The 21,879-nt window shown below is 39.1% G+C and overlaps 1 protein-coding gene across 2 annotated transcripts; it reads right to left on the bottom strand.

Moving 5' to 3' along the window:
* Nucleotides 1-89: 89 nt before the first annotated feature.
* ptprna (protein tyrosine phosphatase receptor type Na) lies at nt 90-21,629 on the bottom strand. 2 transcript variants are annotated; one of them, XM_085384261.1, is made up of 24 exons: nt 21,233-21,629; nt 17,839-17,889; nt 13,109-13,219; nt 12,774-12,879; nt 12,537-12,684; nt 12,176-12,371; nt 11,782-11,934; nt 11,500-11,637; nt 11,343-11,377; nt 11,012-11,253; nt 10,677-10,763; nt 10,476-10,555; nt 9,102-9,166; nt 7,303-7,512; nt 6,806-7,072; nt 6,554-6,701; nt 6,343-6,416; nt 5,935-6,012; nt 5,629-5,748; nt 2,959-3,125; nt 2,144-2,197; nt 1,924-1,988; nt 1,183-1,256; nt 90-1,073 (listed from the first exon to the last, which is right to left on the bottom strand). In XM_085384261.1, exons 1-24 carry the CDS (start codon nt 21,306-21,308, stop codon nt 1,002-1,004), a joined length of 2,817 nt encoding a protein of 938 aa, XP_085240387.1. In that variant the 5' UTR covers nt 21,309-21,629; the 3' UTR covers nt 90-1,001. The 2 variants fall into 2 exon arrangements, with proteins under 2 accessions (XP_085240387.1, XP_085240388.1); XM_085384262.1 differs by having other exon boundaries at nt 6,806-7,024.
* Between the last annotated feature and the right edge of the window lie 250 nt (nt 21,630-21,879).

Genomic DNA, 21,879 nt, shown 5'->3' with positions numbered 1-21,879 from the left:
AGGCATTAGAGTTTGTTTTCTGCTGCATCACATCACAAATTTATTTAGGTCAAGTCAAAAATACATTTTTATAGATATTTTCTGTCGGTCTGCTACATGAAATAAACACAATCATCAGAATGAATTATTTACACGAATCACAAGGTCGTACACTGAGTAAGACAATAGAAGAACACAAAGTTGCTTTGTGTGCAGAAAGGGAGACGGCGAGAAGGTAGTTCATGGTCAAGTCGAACATCCATTACGAAACGACCAGTGCTGAAAGCAAACGATCATGTTTTCAAGGCAAAAAAGACACGACTCAGAAATAAAAACACACTTGACAAAAGAATACAGTATTCAAATGGACACGAATAACAACACATTCAAAGTTACATCGGAGAACAACCACACCATGTTTAACTGGGATGGCAGCCATAAATATTTGATACGTTTTGACAGGGGGTTCGACAGTATTATAACTTTGGTCCAATTTATATGTTCACCAGAGCAGCCAATACAAACCTTGTGTTGGTCATAAATTCCTTTTATGTTGGCTGATCATTTGAGGTAATAATGTCCAGTAACAATTTAATCAGATGAGTGTAAGATAACTATTTTGTCTGACAGCATGACCAAGCTTATCCCATATTCATCTGGATTCACACAGGCACCAAGGTTTTCTGTTAAATTCCCGACTGATAACCGAGTCCATGTGTAATTAGAAATTTAGGATACTAATAGAAAAATCGAATCTTGCTCTAATTGGAAAGAATTTTGATTCTCTTTGCTTTTGCTTCCTGGAAAAAAAAATCCTCAAAATAAAATTGGACTCCATAATGTTTTAAACACCCAGACAATGAGTCAGCAGGGAAAAAAGCAAGAGCAATAATAGCTCCACTGTGGCCAAGCAGATTTTTATGTACAGTAATGATCATACATGACTGAATCATACAAGTGTGTCCACTGGAGCGTGTATTCTTTTGTGTCTGCATGTCATTGTATCCATCAGCAGCTGCATCTCACTGTGGCAGGGCTTTCAAAATGGCATTCACCTCCTCAGCTACCGCCGTCAGGGCGAACTCAAACTGGTCCTAATTAGGAAAAGCAGGGAAGTGAGGCATTTGGGTAATGATGCACAATCTGAAGACTAGAAAAAATATACTGAAAAAAATATGCACACAAACAATGGACGGTATGTACCTTGGTGCGGACTAGGCCAGGTCTCTGGTCTCTGATGTGCTCCAGTGTGGCTGCAATGTCGATCTCCTTCACTCCTAATGTCATCAAGAATAGTAGCAGCATCACTAATAGTTTTTTTCTGATCTCCATCAATCTAAATCTGCTATTTTCAGATGATATGGATGTAGAAAATTCACAAAATAGATCTGTTGAGGTTATTTGTGAAGAACTATTGTGATAGAACTGACAAGAGACAGTGAAAAGGTCAGTGTCTCATTTGAGGTTGAAGTCTAAACAGACAGCAACCATGTCTGATAAACAAAAACAGATTCTGACAACTGCAAGAAAAAAAAGGAAAAAGATAATGCAACCCAGCTGAAATTAGTTTCAGTAAAATAAGACTTTGAATGGTATAGATGGAATTTGATTGCATTTCAAGTTTCCTGACTCTTTCTACAAGATTCCAGTTAAGCTGCTAAACCACTCAGCTCAAGAAATACTGAAGAAGTATGCACATATGATTAAGTTTGTAATTATTAAAATATAGTCTGAACTACCAGTACCTAATTTATTTCAACAAGCAGCTTGTAACTATAGCACCCTCTGCTGTAGTTGATAGGAAATGCAACTGTAATATGACTCAGACCAATTAAAGATTTGACTTCTCAAAATCTTTCACTGCATCATCTGTGGGCTGTAAGTCATAAAGATTAGGTATGGATGTAATGTTTCTGGGTAATATTTTTGTTTTAACTGACTCACCCTTGGCCATGCGGTTCAGCACCATGTCAATAAGGATATACGTGCCAGTCCTGCCAGTGCCATCACTGTGGGAGTGACAGAAACGCAAACATGATCTTACAAAGTATTTTTCTTTAAAATACCCTTTAAGCAGAAAATTCACATGTATATCTGCGATTTCTGTTGTTCCACAGAAATCTGTGATCCTACAAACACCAGAGTATCTTCCTTTCAGTCTTACCCGCAGTGAACGATGATTGGACAGGAACGACCTCTGTAGCATTTATTCACCTTCCTGAAAAAGTAGAAACCAAGGAGAGAAAAGAAAGAAAAAGACAAATGACAGGAAAATGTGCTTGGTTATAAAATATTTATGGTAAAGGTTACAACTGACCTTTTCACAATAAAATAAAAACATCTTATTATTAATACAGAAATGGCAAAGTCTGCTTTGAGTATTTGTGGAATATCACAGTGAAAACAAAGTAAGTGACCATGTTGGAAATACAAGGAATGGAATAACTGCATGTGACAGGTAAATAAAATGAGATCAGGAATAGCTGGAAATTTGACTGGACGGGAAAATTAGATACTGCATGAGGGTGTGGAGGACAGTGAGATGGTGAAAACAGGATAGAATAAGTGGAGAGGAAGCCACAGATTCACTGTCCCTCTTGCAGTAGCCAGTCACACCTGCCAATGCTCATTTTTATGACTATGCAACTGGAGCCAGAGTACTAGCTGCAAACCACAAAAATGACACCGGGAGATGTTAAAATACAAACCTGTCAACCTGCACACTGGGGTAGAGGGAGAGAGAGAGTGTCAACGATGATGGATTAAGCTTGAAATGAATTACACGGAAAGTGATCATATACACTTACAAATAGCAGGGAGGATGGAAAACACAGAAAAGAGATGGACATGAAGGCGATCAGCGGGATTCAAATCCACCAATGTGACTACTGGTATTTCAAGTGTTTATACATATATTTATTTGTATGCTTTTGTATAAACAAGGGCAGTCTGCGTGCATGTTTGTGGGTAGTTTCTTACCTGCGGAAGTCAAGCAGTGGTCGTGTGGAGGTGGGGATGCCATCAGCTGGCCAGCTCAGCAGGTGAAACTGGGTCAAGGTACGTGTCTCCTGCGTCTGGACATTTTTCAGGTAGAAGCTACGCACCAGGAAGTCCTTGCACCAGATGTGTTCTGACACCAGGTTCACCTGACATACACAAAGACACAGTGGGGAGGAAAGAAGAGAGGGAGGGGTTGGATGCAGGGGAAAGGGGTAAAAAATATGAGTCATGAATCTTTTGAATTATTTAAAATTTAAATATACAGAGATTCAGCTTTTTAAGCGTTTAATCAGGTAAACTTCCAGGAGGAAAAAAAGGTTATACATACTGTGTACTTACTTACTGTGAAAATAACTTTAGTATAAACAAGGCACAGTGAATCTAAGTCTAATCAGCTTTATTCATTGTATTCTCTATGACTCATCGTTTTTTGTCATATATTTTGAGCAAAAACAGCAGGGCTAATCAAGGGATCTTTTCCATGAGTGTTGAAACAATCGTGCAAATATCGATACAGGAATCAAACTTTGCATGTTTATCTCTCTGGTATGGAGCTGTTAATTTGAAAAATCCTATTTGCCACAACAGTTTTCAATTTTTTCCAATTCGACCATCTCAGAAACAGCTGTTTTATTACATCATTTCAACCACTGCCTACTTTTCAAGTTTCACTTTGATTTATATGCTTTTCGCTATAGGTAGGTCAAATGTAATGTAAATCAGTTATTTTTCTAACATGCTAACAGACAGATAACGTTAGATTACACCAACAGCCACTTAATCACCAGTTAACCCGACAAGCAGTTCTTTGGAGGAGTTCAAACCCAGAACCCTCTTGCTGTGAGGCTACCCAGATATTTGTTGTATTGGCTAAATAAAATGACTAATCCAAGTACGATATCAAGTATATAAAGTTAATGCTCTCTGAGTTCTGCCCTCTCCTTTACTCCATGGTGAATGATTTGTTTCTCCAGAAACACATTTTTAACACTCATGCAAAGCTGGATGTAGGCACCGGGGGTATTTGGGGTTTGGTGTCATGTCTAAGCAGGGGCGGATCTAAAAGGGTGGCATGGGGTGGCAAGTGCCACCCTAAAATGATCTCTTGCCACCCCAAGTGCCACCCTAGTTTTGCATATGACAGTGTTGTTTATTAAAATAAGATAGCTTACAGATTAACACTTAGATTAACACTTAGTTACAGTTAACAGTGAATAGAAATGCTTAAACTGAATATATTGCATAGTGTTACCCCCCTCCACCATTAACAAATGGTTCAGCCCATAGCGCAGACCGGCTTTTTTCTTGTGTTCAGTAGCAAGCGATGCTCATGATTGTGTCAGAGCACATTTTGAACAACACCATGGGAATTTCAGATTTCACAGATTCACAGATTTCAGGTGGTTGGTTGTTGCACTCTGGAAATGGAATGAAGGTGAGTGTTATTAACCGTCTGGGGGTCCACGGACACGCTGCACCTCCAAATCACATGACTGATTTAAGCTGACACAGCAACAAGCTGCAGCCGTGCTAAGTTTTTGAGCCTGCGTTGAATGTTCGGACTTCAAAGTTTTTACATTTTAATTACAGGCCAGTAAATCCAGAGTTATGATAAAAAAATATTTGTATATATAAGCCATGCTTTTTTCTAAATACTGTCGTTACATTTTTTTTTCTTCGACCAATTTAAAAAAAAAAGTCAACACGTGGGATTTGGTTGTTTAGGAAGAAAGGAAAGTTTTGGGAGTGACGGAAACGGCAGCGAGACAGAGCGAGCGAGTGAGAGAGTTTTTAGAAGGGGGACATTTCTGACATTTAGTGTGGAGTGTACAGTTAGTGTGTTGTGTTGTCTTGTGTAGTTAGTCTGTCGTGTAGTATTTGTTTTGTTTTGTGTGTCAGCAAGGGCACTAATGAACGTCACAAAGGCACATTTGCAATGTAAACACTGTCACTAAGTGATACACCTCCTGTTGTCAGGCCTGCAGGTTTTTCCCTGTGGAAAACACAATTTGTGGGGCATCTTACTGCAAGACCCGATTGTTCTCTCATTTTAGATAGAGTAATATTTTTAAGTGGTTGTACAAAATAAAAAAAACGGCAGGTGTATTGACTGCATTTTTAGATAAATAGTTGTATATGTTTACAAAATGTGTGCATAATTTTTTAAAATGTACAATTTATATTTGCATTTCAAGTTTAATTTACTCAACATGTTTCTGTTTTTTTTACAGTAAAAAAATACTACTAGGATTTTACATTTGTGTGATTTCAGATCAGTAATATTAATACAGTAATGTCAATGAAAAAACAACTAAATTCAGACACATGAGGTTGAAAAGAATGGAAAGAAGTTTTCAGACTTCATTTTTGCGAAATTTATAAAATTTGACACTATGATCATTCAGGAATGGCATGTCTAGTTTATGCTATATAAAAATATCCATATTTCTTGGCTTTGTGGACAGCCATCTTGAAAACAGCCACCATTTTAAGACATCAATTAGCTAACAGGCTTTATACAAAGACAATGTAGTGACAGAAGCAGACATGTGCCAATACAATTTGCACTTGTATACACTTGTGGATGTACACTTGTAATGTTATCTTCTGCACTACGCGAGAAAGCTCAAAGTTAAACAGGAAATTAACCTCATAGATGTGGTAGAGTGACGAGCCCTCGTCAGGCCAGTATCGTTCACACTGCTTCTCTCCGTCCTCCACCAAAGCTGTCATCATAACAATCACTGTGCAGCCGTTCTCCCACACCATCTGAAGGTTGAACAGAGCAAGCACACACACAAACACACATCTTAATGTCACTTTAAGACGACTCAGTATATGGCTGTAAAATATGCACTGCTTTACTGTCTTTTGCACTGAATATATTACAAATTCATAGAAATGGGAGGAAGACAGAGTGATGGGGAAAAGAAGCAGAGGGGAGACTGCACCAACCTGCCAGAAATCAGCAACAGTATGGGGAAGAGGTCCCTGTGTGGCAATGTAAGATGGTTGGCGAGGATCATGATCAAACTGATGATTGAAAAAGGAAAAAGAGTCTCTTAAAATCCATGCACAGAATATGAGTATTAGAAAGTTCAGATGCAATTTGCATTTTCATAAAATTATAATATTAAGATTTGTATTTCTTAATTTCTCTCGAATATCAAGAGAGAAAAATATGTCACGCTGTATCCTGATTGAGCTGCAGATTATGCTTCAAAGTGTTTCCTTACATCCAAACAATGACTCCTTTCTTTATGAAGTCATCTATCCAGCAACAGAGTATTACACAAATTTATACTTAACTGAATAACTATGTCATATTTTATATATGTTTTATTTGACATGAGGGATTCTTACAAGCATGCTGGCATTGATATAATCTTGTTTATTGGGGTTTACATCAGTCTTCAGTTTCACACGAGAGTGATCATCTGGAAGAAAAAAGAAGGTGTTTGGGCTTTAATTATGTTAAAGGTTTAGGTTAAAGGTTGGTGAGACTTTCAATTAAATACTTTCCATGAAAATGTACAAAATATAGAAATTATAAAAAGTGTTACATGTTACTAACAGGGGAGGGCTTCAGCATGTCTGTTTTTGTCCATGTTGTCTGCAGACTGAGCCACAGCTACTGAACTGGGTTCCGCCTGATAGGAACACAAAGCCTCCCACTCCTTCTGGAGACGGTCCTTATTACGCAGGTGATCCTCCATATACGCCTGAGGAAGAGATGGGACACCAGAAATAAATATTTCATAAACAAAGAGCAGATTTCACCAATCTGTAGTACATTTACTCTCCACGCTGACTGTTTTTCACTCACTAGTATCATGTGACCGGTGGAGATGTCCATGTTAGACTGGGCAGGCTCCTCGCTCCAGGACGGGGTGGAGCTGTGGGTGGAGGATGGGCTGTGCTGGGGACCATCACTGAATTGGGAGGAAACGCTGCTGACACGGGATGTATCTGTACCCCTCCGTCCACCTGCACCCGTGCTTACAGCAGGTCCAGAGATGCTGCTGCTCACTCCTCCCATACAGTCCTGGCGGCACAGGGAGGATTTAGATGCCATGTGCTGCCGACATAGCTCCTGAACAGATGGAAAACTGCATTACTTTAGGCATTTAATGCACGAACTGCACGCAATTAACTGCCTGACTTAAGAGCTTTTCTCGATGCTTTTAATTATCTGCCTTTTTCTGCTTTTCCATCCATTATAACACCTCAACACTGGGAAAAATACATAATGATGAAAATGCATCAAATAGCACTAAAGGACACTTGTATGTAATTTTGACCAGATCCCTTATGTAGCCTTACCTGGTAGTCAAAGTGAGTTTCTGCACCTCCCTCTGGCCCCAGGCCAAGCTTGCCATTGTTCACTTGCTGAGCATAGTGCCTGAGACAAGCTACGGCCATGGCCAATACCAGCACACCTCCAACAACTGCCATGGAAACAAGGGTGATAACTGTCCCACTGGAGCCCTGGGAAACCCTGGTTACCTGAGGGAGACCCCGCGCATCTGTCCTCTAGAAAAAGGATGATCATAAAGAGCAGTGAGTAAGATATAGACAAGTGGGCAGGAACACAAAGAAAACAGGCTGTTATCTCCATTTTTTAACATGCGCATCAACGGTCAACCCAAACTAAGGCGCTCCAGCAAATCCACCCTCACTACTGCAATTCAAAGGCCACTCATTTCCTTTTACCAACAGAATTGCTTCTCTGTAACTGCACTTGACAGCAACGTGTGCCCAGTGAGCTGCTGAGCTAAGTTTAAAAGACAGAGGTCTGAAAGGTCAAGGTGTTGCGCCCCAGAAATCATTAAAAAGACAGCTGAGGCTCCAGGAGATCAGCCAACCATCTTATACAACATGCCATGTATCAGTGCTATGAGGTATAGTCTGCCCCCAAGTGTCATTCCACCTATTCTTCAACTTGATCTTTATTTACAAACAATTTTCCCCATGCTACCCACATACAACAGAAGTTACCAGCTCTGTTTTGTCAGCTTAATGCTGTGGCTGTTTCACAGCAGTGAAATTGAAATGTCAATCCAAGGAAAAACTAATAAAAATTAATAAATAAACCAACCAGCCTCGAAAGGACAAGTTAAATTTGAAGGCCAAGGCAGAGAAGAAAATCAAAAGCCAGAAGGGAAGTGCACAGCGGTAACCAAAGAGACAGAGGTAGTACAGTATCTTTACTTTGTCCTAACTTTACAGTATATCATCGTTTACTGACAAATACCAGCACTGAGATATTGTGTGATTAAAAATGCAAAGAAACTGTCCTTTGTCGTAGTTTACAAAATGTACATAAAACGAATGAAAACAGCATACAGTAATTTAGAAATGCAGTAATTTTTTTTGTTTGTTTTTTTTTGGGGGGGGGGGGGGGACAACATCATTTGAATAAATTAATAACACACAAACACACACAAATGTCTAGTGAGAAAAAAAGGATCAGCTTGTGCCATTTGATCACATCAGTATCAGATACACAGATGCTGGCAGCACGACTGTGATATTATCACCCTGAAAGCAATCTGTGTGTGTGCGTGCCTGTGTGTGCGTGTGTGTGTCATCCTTATATTCAATCTACATGCGCATTTTGGAAATAATGATCGATTACACATAAAGACTGACACATGAGTGACGATTCAGAGGCTAGGAATCAAGCTGTTTATGTGAAACGGTGAATAATGAGGTTAATGACATTGGTGACTGTTGCCATAGCACCTGGGATCTGGAAGCCTCAGTAGGGGTGAGGTGGGGGGGGAGATGGAACTCCATGGCAACAAGTGAAATGCTGGTTGTTAGGATGTGTTGCCTCACTTATTGGTTCTGGCAACCACAATTTACACACATAAAAAAAGAGTTGTATACAGCACAAGTGTAGTGATCTTGTTAACAAAGGTTACTTAATCGCTGAAGGTAATAAACGTGATCAAGTTATTCTCACTTTCTTAGCTATACATTTAATTCATGTCATAGTATCAGTACTAAACAAAGCCACAAAAGATAAGCGCAAATAAAGACACACAGTACACTGTGATTAAATTAGAGCGAAAATGTTAACAAAAAAGATGAAAAATGTTTGTGTGTAAAACAAATACCTCTCCCACACCAGTCTGCACAATCTTGAGACCCGTCTCAGACTCCAGGAAATTCTTTTCAGATACTGTTGGAGTAAAAAATAAAAAAACAACACAGGCCTTTCAATATCGGGTCTAACACTGTAAACCGACTCTTGCATACAACCTGACAAAAACACATTTATTTACAACATTTCAGCTCTCCATGAGGCAAACGGTTCATGGAAAAGAAATGCCTATAGTATGTATAAGTCTACCAAACAAAAACATTCCTAATGTAATATAGAAAGGTAAACTCTTCACTTTTTTTCATTTCTAATGTTGTTTTGTCTTGTACTCTTCTTAGTGTTTCAGTGGGGATGAATCCAAAGATTGGGAACGTATATTTTGAGCCTTATGGTCTGTTTTAGCCTTATGGTGAAATTGTGTTTAACATATGTACAGTACGCTACATTGCTACGGGCCATCCGATCCCTATACAACCGTTGCAAGAGCTTGGTTCGCATTGCCGGCAATAAGTCGGACTCGTTCCCGGTGGGTGATGGGCTCCGCCAGGGCTGCCCTTTGTCTCCGGTTCTGTTCATAATTTTTATGGACAGGATTTCTAGGCGCAGCCAAGTAGCGGAGGGCTTTCGCTTTGGTGGCCTCAGAATCTCATCTCTGATTTTTGCGGATGATGTGGTTCTGTTGGCTTCATCGGGTGAAGGCCTCCAGCTCGCACTGGAACGGTTCGCAGCCGAGTGTGAAGCAGCGGGAATGAGGATCAGCACCTCCAAATCTGAGGCCATGGTTCTCAGCCGGAAAAGGATGGAGTGCCCACTCCGGGTCGGGGATGAGTTCCTGCCCCAAGTGGAGGAGTTCAAGTATCTCGGGGTCTTGTTCGCGAGTGATGGGAGAAGGGAGCCGGAGATCGACAGACGGATTGGGGCTGCAGCTGCAGTAATGCGGACGCTGCACCGGTCCGTCGTGGTGAAGAGGGAGCTGAGTGTAAAAGCGAAGCTCTCAATTTACCGGTCGATCTACGTCCCTACCCTCACCTATGGCCACGAGCTGTGGGTAGTGACCGAAAGAACGAGATCGCGGATACAAGCGGCAGAAATGAGCTTCCTCCGAAGGGTGGCTGGCCTCTCCCTTAGAGATAGGGTGAGAAGTTCAGCCATCCGGGAGGGGCTCAGAGTAGAGCAGCTGCTGCTCCACGCTGGAGAGATTATATCTCTCGGCTGGCCTGGGAACGCCTTGGTGTTCCCCCGGATAAGCTGGAGGAGGTGGCTGGGGAGAGGGAGGTCTGGGCCTCTTTGCTTAGGCTGCTGCCCCCGCGACCCGGCCTCGGATAAAGCGGATGAATGGATATGTACAGTATGTGGATAAATGCAAATCTGTGTTTTTGAGCCTTACCGGCTTTAGCAGCTACCTCTGCCGCCGTCATGTTGTGCTCATTTTGTCGGATACGGAAAGTCAGTGCAGGACCGACAACGCTGGCAACACATAAACACAGGGACACACATGTTGGATCGCCGAAAACTGCAAAAATACAGGAATGAAGAGTACAACAAACTAACTGTCTCTAAAGCATCTAACATACAACTACAGTGCTACCTAATGTTGATGAAGCTGCTTGTTGTCAAGTGTATTTTATCAGCCAGCAGCTCCAACATCTTGACTCCATCGTACAGACTCAGGGGACTACGAATGAAACAAACATCATTAATTTTGCTGTAAACACAAATTTTTAATAAATGTCTTGTTTTCTGCTTTTTACTTTTAAATAAATTACTATTAACGTTACACAACAGGCTATAATTAGACAGCGTTTATTAAAGCATCACTACACTAAACAAATCATTAGTAACTCAAACAAAGTTTTTTTTCATGTTTTAGATGTTTTTCCTATGAACCGAAGAACTGAGTGTTAAAATAGATCAAGTGCTGACCTCTGATTGGTGACAATGTACCCATACTCCTCTTTGGCCCCTGTGCTCTCCACTACTGGCAGCCCCTGTCCCTTAAAATCTAGTCCAGCTTCAGCGGGAGCAGCCTGCGGAGGTTGAGAGGCAGACGGGGGGAGGCTGGAACTCTTGGATGAAGGTGTAGCTTGAACTGAGGCAGTGGAGGGGACAGGGGCAACAGGAACAGGCTTCTCTGGCTTATTGGAAATGCTGTCTGTTTTTAACAGCTGCATATAAGGGGGAGAGGAGAAAACACGCCTATGTAAGAACCTATGATCACATTTTTTATGACTGCTATTAGTAGATGCTAACATACTTCCTTGAGGGTGTTGAGGTCTTTTTCGACTGGATCTATGAATACAGAGAAAATCTTTTTTACACAAATACTAAATAAAAAATGCTGGAAATTGTAGGGATTATGATATTTCTATATTTAAGAAATTGGGAATTTTTTTTTTGTTTTGGTTTCTTACCAAGTTGGGGGGGTGTGCCAGTTTTGCCCTGATGCTGCAGCAGTGTGAGAGCTAGCTTGTAGAGCTGCTCCTGACTGAGGTCTCTTGGACTGACTCCGTACTTCTGCAAGACAGCCGACATCCTTTGGCGCAAGTCATCTAACACAGGATGGGATTACTGTTATTTTTGCACTAATCATTTTTCAAACATATTGGCAGATTATGTATGTGCATCTGTAGTTTAACTATGTGTGTCATTATGTTTATGCTGTATATATTTATGCTTGCGTTCCTTTTTCTCACCATTATTCCCAGACAGTGTGCTATAGTCCTGAAGAACTTTCTTAGTCTGCAAGGGTTGCTGCCTGCCTGCAGTACCAAGCCTCTCCTGTAGGGTGTAATCTTCCACATAGTCCACTGGTATATCCAGTTCCAAGTCGTCATAATAAGGCAGACCTGCTCATGAAAGCAGGTACAGCAGGAAACATCATTGTTTGTGATTGGCCCAAAAATGTGCCAGAGTTCTATCTTTTTTTATGTCTATGGATACTTTCTGCATGAGAAACTGAGACTGGATAGTTTGTTTTTATATATTTAAGTGTATGCATTTAAATATTTTTAAAATATCTATTTATCTTTGTGTTGAATTAGTAAAAAAAATTATGAAAAAAAGTAATTATGTTTAAAAAAAATGTACCTGCAGGAACCACGGAAGGAGCCCCTCTGTGGCGGTAAGATGGCTGTGCAGATGCCAGGTAAAGAGACAGAGCTTCCAGCAGCAGCTGCCTGTCACGATCACGCTCTCTCTGGTTGGTCTGGGACCTCAAAGAAGGGCGGGCATAAGCACCTGCTGAACCCATGAGAGATCTCTCTACTTCGTCTTGGTACCTATGCTGTGTTAGCAGAGACAGTACATAATACCTGTTATACCAGATGTAAACTGTGGCACATTATTATGTGTGTTACACTTATATGCAAAATTTTGTATACACCTGTTCATGAAGTGTTATAAATGACACAAATCCAGCTGCTGCTAATCACAGTGTGTGTTTTCATACCTGGAGGTACGCGTATGGGTCCATAGATGCTGTTTGCATGCGCAGTGGGGACTGAGGCGGCTCAACAATCATGTAGTCCACATATTTGCCACTAGGAGAAGCAGACGCTGATTTTGAACTTTGGTGGTGGGAGGAGGGCTGTTTGGACCTGGCGACCAAGAAAGAATCGACTAAATCTGTTATATAAATATGCAATTTCTTTCTCTGTCAATTTCAAAATAACTAAGGTATACTTGCTGAGACAAGGATGAGGTGTTTGGCTTTGAGGGAAGTGTGGTATGAGGAACTCTTTTCAGCTCCTTTGACAAAATATATTGGGTGATGTCATCCTGCCATGACAGCCCTGCACATACAGATGGAAAATACATTTTAAAAAATAGCTGTTAGTAAAAGTGCAAGACCATGGTGTGTGTACAGATTACAGAAATACAGACAGAAAAAGGGGAACTGATATCAATGCTCTTTGCTGACATTATGAATGAATAAAGCACTTTTTCGTTTTATTGCAGCTATTTAAAGGCATGTGGGTATTCACTTTAACACTTTTAGCTCTCTATTATGTTCAGTCTCACCTTCTAGCATGAGCTGTTTTAGAACTTCTTGCATCCTCTTCAGAACAGGAACTGACACCTGGTACTGGACCTGGTCCTGCTTAGAGGTTCGACACTGACCAAACAACCCATCTGAAATACACACATGAATACGGATGTAAATATGTAACCCCAAATTTGCCAAGGGCAGCCTCTCGAGTCCTGGTCCAGGATACAACAACTAAGCTGACAGTGATTTCACAATGCAGCAGGAAATCAACAGGTGTAAGTAACAAAATTTGGCTGACTTTTTATGTGGCTGTGTCAGTTGTGTCTCCGGACCCCCGTTGTACTACACCATCACTGGCATACTGACATGTCTGCTTACAGTTATGACAAAAAAGGCAGAGTGCAACGCTTAAACAGAAGGGAGCAATCGTTAACTTTTTTCCTCATTCAAAATGTCGGCTGTGTTAAAAAAGGCCCTCAGGAGAAATTCCCCTCATAACAAAGACATTGCCATATTAGAGAAGCTATTATATTTTTTATATCTCAGTAAGCCTCTGAGAATGATCCTATTATTTCATAAGACATCAAGCGAAGTTCAGTTTTTTGTGCTTTTTGTGATTTAACCGTATACATTTCAATACAAATGGTTCCACTGACACTGCTTTGGAGGTTATTTAGTCATAGCTGTAATTCATATGGTGGCCCACACTACACTAGCCCACAGTAGTGAGTCATAGTTTTGAAGTTCAGCCCACACACTTGTCACAATCCTTTTGAAGAGCTCCTGTCGCCATCTGTGTGTGTAAGTGCTTTTGAAAAATTGAAGTCGCTAACTTGCAGGTACCTTCATGGCAACAGAAATATTAATAGCATATTCTCAGGATCACCTGTGGACAGTTTTCTCTCTTTGTTATCATAAACCGCATGCATCGTCATAGATCTGCTCTTCAGCAATAAATTACTGGGATCTTAGTAAAGTTAGTATTTGCTGCACTTGCACTTAGGTAATCAGTGCAATGCAATAGGAATTGCCCCTATAAATTATAAATAAACTGTTTGGGTTACATGGAAAAGGTCTGAAATCAGTGCTTAAAAAAGTGTATGCTCACTTTTGTAAGCATCTAACTCACTTGGGTGAGTTTATTGCAAATGAAACGCTGTGAAAAGTCTAAATCAGATATAGAAGGCTTGTGTTTCTAATCTGTATACACAGTGAATTAGGACCTAGATTGCTGAAATGCTATGTGATAGGAATAAAGATAAAACCGAGCAGGCTATGCTTTAACTGGTGCACTGATGAGTCACCACAGCCACTACACCAGCTAAATCTCACACAACCCACTTTGCCACACTGAGATAGTGAATTGTTTTAGTGAACAGATTAGGGAGGATTAAGGTGTTTTTATAGCCACGCATTTTGTATGAAACAGCCCAGCTTTTATTTTTTCAATTGAAAACTCAGGAGCAGTGTAGAAAGTGTTACACATGCACTATGTCAGGTCAGGTATTGATTTAAAAAATTTTTTGCCCAAAAAGAAAACATGAATTCAGTTCCAGCTTGTTATTGCTTTAAGAAACAGTCACTAAAGGTAAAGAAATGATACCTACAGAGTCATTATAATCTATGATTCAAGCCAAAACAACACTTTGAGTTAAGGTTGACATCAGAGCAGCTAAAAATGCTGTGAATTAGTGAAGTTGGATGGCAAAATTTTAACATTAACTATGGTAAAAAAAAAAAAAAAAAAAAAAAAAAAAAAAAAAAAAAAAAAAATATATATATATATATATATATATATATATATATATATATATATATATATATATATATATATTCTATTATGTTTATTTAGTTTCTTTTTTGCAGAAAATGTTTCATATGATAAGAATAGCCTAAGCCTTGTGCTCAATTTTACCAAAGAAATTTACAATCTCATGAGGGATACAGGATTTAAAAATTCTTATAAAGAAATAAAGATACAAACTTGTATATGTTTCCCCACCAAGACCACTAAAGAAAAACAATCATATAAATACATATCTCGTCCTAATGATTGTAAAACGCATCATCAAATTACAACTTTGTTAATGTTGATGAAGGGCCATCCTGGCAGTTTATTGTACTAGTAGAGTATAAAGCTGTTATTATTCCTGGTGAATGGACTGATGACAGAAAGGCAGAATTGAAGACAAATGAAGAGAAGCCATCAAACTGGATGGCTTGATTGGACTGGGACTATTCTGAGAGCTCAGGTTATTTCAGTAAATGTCATTTTTTTTCTGCAGGGATCATAGCATATCGATTTCAGTGTTGTTATCCAAAAGAATCTGACAATATGAGAAATATAAGATTCAAGATAAATGAACTCATTTAAAAACATACTCCCCCCAATATATTAACTGTGATTAAAACATGTATTAATCATTTATATCCTTGGAACAAAAGTATGCATAGAAACAATCAAGCTGTAAAACATTAATACATTTATCAGTCATGTTGGATTTATCACTACCTTAACAACAACACAGCAATATTAACACTCTGCACTCCGAGCGCTCAAATAGCATAGAAAAGAACCACGAGTACCAGTCCACTTGTTTGGAAACAGTCCCAGTATAATATAATATATTTATATTATATATATAAAATATATATTATATTATATTATGGATAATATATTTGGTAACCTACAACTTGTACTTGTCCAACTAACAGTAAACCCGCAACAGCAGTTTTGTCTCATGCAGTTTTCATCCCAGGTAAATAATGTAAAATAATGTACAATAAAACAGGAAAAAACAGCCAGATGAAGTAATGATTTAATAATTTGACCCTACCCATACGTGTAAAAGCATAAGCACAGCCCTATCATTTGGTCATTTATAGCACCATATATAATATAGGAAACCTCTAAACCGTCCTCAGTAGACTTGTGTTGTTACACATTAACCAGCAAAGATGCAAGGTCAGGTTACTATATATAGAAGAGGGTTTAACGTGCTTCCTACATTACACTGATAATGCTTCCAACAGCATAAGCTACTAGAGTAACTGAACCATCACAATATGATAAACGTGACGTGAGATCATAGGGATCATCAGTAAACCTACAAATACTTCTTTCTGGAAGCGACTGTCATGAGTAAAAACTACAGGCCTCAGCATAAAAACTTGGATCGTGCAGAGCAAAATGTGTCACTGCACACTCCACTACTTCTTGCAAATGCATACAGAATAAAGCAGCTTTTTCATCCTGTCACAGACACAAACTCAAAGATCTGAAGGGAGGCATGTATTTCATTAAACACACTAAAAAGAATGCAGTACAATACAATCATTGTTCCTTTTCACGGTAGGCACTCAGCAGTACTGAAGGTGAAAAGGGGACTCCACTACAATAATTCATGAAGATTTTAGATTTACTGCAACCATATAAAGGACTGTTTTACAATGAGCAGGCATTATTGGAGTAATTACTGCTCAATGGGTGAATGTGGATGCAATGAAGCCTTGGCGAAACCTCGGAGGACATCATAGATTAAGCCCATAAGTCTTTGATTACTGTTGGGTTGAAACAATAAACAACATTTTGCAGATCATTAAATTATTTGTTCTGTTTAGTTTTTGAAAAGGCGCAATAACAAATCTTGTAGTTATTTAAGTTAAGTTAGAGAATGCAAACCTTATTTTTTATTTTATTCTGAGAGTTCAGTACCTTTGTAATCACAGAAATTATTGAAAACATTATTAGTGACTGAACCGAGTATAAAATATCAAAGTCTCAAAGATGAACAAAAACTGCTAGGCCTATATAACTACAGCGAAGCCTGTGTGGACTGTACATTAGAAGATCAAATAAATAAAAAAAATTAATAATAGGGCATTACGGCTACTACAAGGTTAGCAGTTAACTAAAAATTCACCAGCATATCCAAGTCCTTTATTCTGAACACAAACAGGGAAGATGTGTTGCTTCAATTAATGAGGACACACCTTTATACAGCCCTAATGGGTTTTTTTTAAATTATTTTATTATTGTTCCTCGTTGTCTTCATCAACTCAACACAGTTGCTGTTATTCTTTATGTGTTAAACATTTAGTTAAGTGTTACAGGAGCAGTGCTGACCAAAAATTTGGTCATTTAATCTTTGTTGGGGTCTGACAAACACAGACAGTTTACAGCTTATTTTGCTTAGTAGGTTCTTGAGGTGGTACAGAGATCAACAGGAAAAAAGAAAAAGGGGAACATTTCATCCACTTGGATTGTTTTTCTCCCAGTGTTGTCAGACACGCTGATATCTGTCTCTGTGTCTGCTCCTGGGCAGCTCATCCACTTAGTATTCTGTCCAATGATTGTGCGCTTGCGTAAGTGAAGCTTCCACGGGGAAGGACGTAAGTGTGTGTGTCAGTGACTCATCACTGTATTAGCACAACAACTGTGGGGGGGTCGACCTCGATGTGATGTCAGTGTTGCTATGGAGACAGGGGGCAGGGGTGGGGCTTAAAATGAGGAAAAGGAGAGGGGCAGGTGACTGAGAATCTGTGGTAAATAAGGCAGAGAGAGCAAAAATCCTTGACTTGTGTTTGTATGATTCTATGCGCAGCCTTTGTGTTAGGATCTGTGTGCGCCTATCGTCGAGGGCTACTAATTTACTAAGGTGCAGTGTTAGAGAAGGATTAAGAAAGCGGTCTGTCTTAAAAGTTTAACAAGTTCAAGAACATTGTGTTTGATTGTATGTGCACGTGTGTGTGGCGTACTCACCATCTGAGCAGAACTGATCCCTAGTGCACAGTTTTCGCTCAAACAGGCAACCTGAGACAGAAACACAAAGAGAAGGCTAACAAGCACCCAGAGTAAAATCTTTTACAGTAATTTCCATGGAAACGACTGCCTTAAACGCACATTCAGAGGGCGGAAATGAGACAAAGTGAGCTTAACCTGGGCTTATTCATTTTAATGAGAAACGTACTGCTCAGTGGCAACCATAACACAGTCACCCACTATCGTCACCTTGCCTTTTATATACAAATGTTACAGATGTCAATACAAGTAAATGCAATTATTATTTACATAAGAATAAGCCTCTTATATAATGGCATTTTAGTCACCCCCTTAACCCAGTTAACCCAAAAAATAAATGGCTAAAACTTTATGACTGTTATTATTTCATTTTCTGATGAAATGACACAGTTGAAATGATATCTGTGTTTGAACAAATGCCTTTGATAAGCATGGCTGAAGACAAAATGTTTGTGACCTTTAAATTTTGCAGGTATAAAATGCATATTTGTTAACAGATGACACAGTGATTGAACATGGGTGCAAATAACAATGCTTTCATTATATATTTTGGGGTATTTACTGTAATTCATTTGTAGATTTTACACTATTTCTTTTTTTAGGTCAGTGAGTAAGACCTTGGAGGGTATGGCAATGTGGGAAAGAGCAGGTGGCTGGCGATAGAGAGGACTATAACCCAGCAGAATATGCATGAGATAACTCGCCCTCGTCTATGCTTCGATCCATTTCCATGTACCAGACAATAAATAAAAATCAATAAAATAAAACAAAATAATTCTAAGTAGATGTGTGAGACAGAGTGTGTACATGCAAAACTATATCTCAAATATGTCAGTAATCTAGCTGGCTGGTTAAACTCAAACTCGAGTAGAGAGCAAAGAATGAGAACTATTTTCTCTACCTTTTATTGAAATGACGCAGTACCTAAAAATGACTCACCGCTTAGAAACAGACACACTGCAAACACACAGTGCATGGATTTTGTATTGCTGAGAAGCCCTGAAACTTTCTTTTCATGAGTGGCATTATTGAAGCAAAATCTTACAACTGTGAATACAAACCGGATTTCTTTCACAAACAATAAGCCAAAGATGTGTTTGCGTTGCACTGACGTCAACATACCCACCGTAAAAGAGATGGTGGTTACTACCTGAAGTAAGCTTTGGCAAAAAAAAAAAATACATGCGCAACACTCACTGAATAAAAAAGTATCTGTGTAATTGCAGGGGCTTGCAGAAGGGCTGACATACACACCATCATAACTGAAAGTAAATACCCAAATTAAAACCCTAACCAAAAAAAAAAAAAAAAACAATAGATAAAAAAAACATGTCGTAAGTTCATTTTAAATTATGGCTCTCATTTTTTTTTTTTTTATTGCATAGTAACTGTACACTCTGGTTTATAACACAGCACAGAGGAAGACCTTCAATATCTGAACAAGATATCGTTACACGTATTTGCTATTGCTAATATTATGATTTCATTATAAAACTTTCTGCAGGCAGGTACAGTAAGTCAGCTTCCTCACATCAACAGATTAGGAGTAAGCATTACAAAAATATCAGACATATCCTTTTCATAGTGATTATAATGTTCACTTTTGCAATTTATATATATATGTGTGTGTATATATATATATATATATATATATATATATATATATATACATACACATATGTAGAGAGAGGAAGAGAGAGAGAGAGAACAGTAAAATGTATACCAGAGCAAGGTATCGTAATGTATCACAAATGTATCAAAAAATCAAAAAATGTATCACAAAGATCCCAGTAAATCCATTAGCTTTTCTGAGGAAACTTGACCTATCAAACAGTGTTTGTTTTGTCAGGCCATCAGAGAAACAACTGAGCGGAGCGCCTCAGACACTGAGCATCATATGGTCTGCGAGAGGACGGACAGTCAGACATATGGATGGATTGATCATCATATGAAAGTGTGAAAGAAGAGAGATGGGAGGAAAGAAGAGGTGCTATCGGATGAATGGACAAAGGGAAGCAACAGTGGTTACTGGTTTCTCTCCATGGTGCTGAAATTTGAGCCGCACGGCTTTTCATTGTTCTTTTAGTTTATGCGCTTTCTTATTATTCTATGGGTTTTACAAGTCACATTATTCTTTTTAATGATATTTTCAAAAGCAAGAACTAACACACCAACATTTTGTGTTGATTTTTTACATTTTATTTTATAGAGCTTTTTTAAGTAAGTAGCTCTGTCCTGCCATCATGTTTATCATTAAATTGTCACAAAGTGTTTCTGGGTTGTTCTTGTGTTTGTTGCCAAAGAAGAAAAATGAAGAGCAAGGGAGAGAGAGAGAGAGAGAGAGAGAGAGAGAGAGAGAGAGAGAGAGAGAGAGAGAGAGAGAACAGTTGCTTTTTTCAGCTTAATTCTGAATTACTCCCTGAATTCACTGCCTGCATCACAAATCTCAACCTGCTCATGTTACACACTCAACGCATCAATCTACTAAAAGAACTAAGCTCATAACCCAACCCAGCTGCCGTCAGTTTGAAATAATAAAGCTGAACCTGTATTCCTAGCATTGTTATAGAAATGACAGGGACTATTACGAATGTCACGATCATTTCTACTGAGTGGAAATGTTTAACTGGTTTCACGTTTCAGCCCAGTAATCAAAATATTTATTAAACTTGAATTAGGTGGGGTTTTTTGGTTATATTATTAAGTACAGCTTTAGTTAGTTCAGTGATGTACATGTATATACCCCTGCTGTTTACTTTTCATCATGTTTTGTAGACCCTACACACACTAGTGTGGGCGTTATTCATTAACAAGTGGATTTGGCAGCTCCCTACTCTTGTCTCTCTTGGAAGCGTGAAAAAAAAAAACAAAAAAACAAACAAATAGAAACTGAGCCCAACAAGGAGCGTCAGAGTATTGTATGTGTAACAGTACCCTAAAATGATCCCTTAATGCATCATAAGCAAAAAAAACAACCCCCCCCCCCAAAAAAAAACAAAAAAACAAAACAAAACAAAAAAACAAAAAAAACAAAACAAAAAACTATTCATTGCTAAGACTCGGTTTTGTTTTTCCTGTTACTCCCCACATCCTTCATCTCTCCTCTGCCCGTGTTTAATCTCATTAAACATCCTCTGTATTTAGACACACAGTCCATCTCTCAGTCCGTTGTTGAACGATAAGAAGAGTATAATAAAAGAAAGGAACTCATTACAAAACCAAAAACAGAGGATAAAGTATCCTACGGTAAAGGTGACACCATGGTAAAGTCATCTGCTAAAATCAAACTGCGAATATCCCAGGAGTGTATTTCGCGATGATTACCGCTCCACTATCATTTCCATCATTTTCTTACCGTATTTATCACAGATCCCTGGTTGATACAGCACCGTCAAAAGGAGCAGAGCTCGCCATGGTTTAAGGTGTTGCATGATCTTGCGAAGCTTCACAGCAGAGGAGGAGACGGAGAGAGAAAGATGCGGAGTCCCTCTGCGTTTCCACGCTTTTAAACGTCCATATTGATAAAAAGGAAGAGCCCGTGTGGAGTCGACAGCTCACATTGAACCCTAAAAGCCCACGTGACGGGAAAAATATAAAAAATAAATAGGAGATAAAAGTAACTCTTCACAGTCACCGGGTGGGGCGTGGAGATCGAGAGAAGCGGGGATAGACTGTTAACATGCAACGTATATCGACTCAACGACGGCACAGTTGCGGAAATAACGTAGAATCTGTAGAAACAGGGAGCTCTCTTCCATACAGGAGCTCAACCTGCACCTACGTCATCACGGCTTTGAGAAAGGGGGCTGGGGAGGGATGGTGAACGAAAGCGTTAACTTTTATAGTCCGCCCGTTCCTGAACGTCATGCATTCGTTATCCATATTTGTTTTTCTTTTTTTTTTCTTTCTTTTTTGTGCGTCCTCTCACGTAAAATGTAGATATATTTCTCTTCCTTCGAACATGTGCACAAGTGCACATGTGTCAGTCGCATCAATTGAACG

Source organism: Rhamphochromis longiceps, linkage group LG16, assembly GCF_057381845.1.
Source record: "Rhamphochromis longiceps isolate RC_006_pf linkage group LG16, R_longiceps_female_GT1.1, whole genome shotgun sequence".
Classification (NCBI taxonomy): domain Eukaryota; kingdom Metazoa; phylum Chordata; class Actinopteri; order Cichliformes; family Cichlidae; genus Rhamphochromis; species Rhamphochromis longiceps.
Note: the sequence above shows the minus strand (reverse complement) of the source record. Positions and strands in the feature narration are given on the sequence as shown.

Excerpts from the sequence above, each read along its gene's own strand:
- ptprna (XM_085384261.1), bottom strand. The coding sequence starts at position 21,308 with ATGCAACACCTTAAACCATGGCGAGCTCTGCTCCTTTTGACGGTGCTG. Across the intron at positions 10,764-11,011 it reads TACATTGTCACCAATCAGAG|TCCCCTGAGTCTGTACGATG; the intron begins GTCAGCACTTGA and ends TTTCATTCGTAG. Across the intron at positions 6,417-6,553 it reads ACATGCTGAAGCCCTCCCCT|ATGATCACTCTCGTGTGAAA; the intron begins GTTAGTAACATG and ends TTTTTCTTCCAG.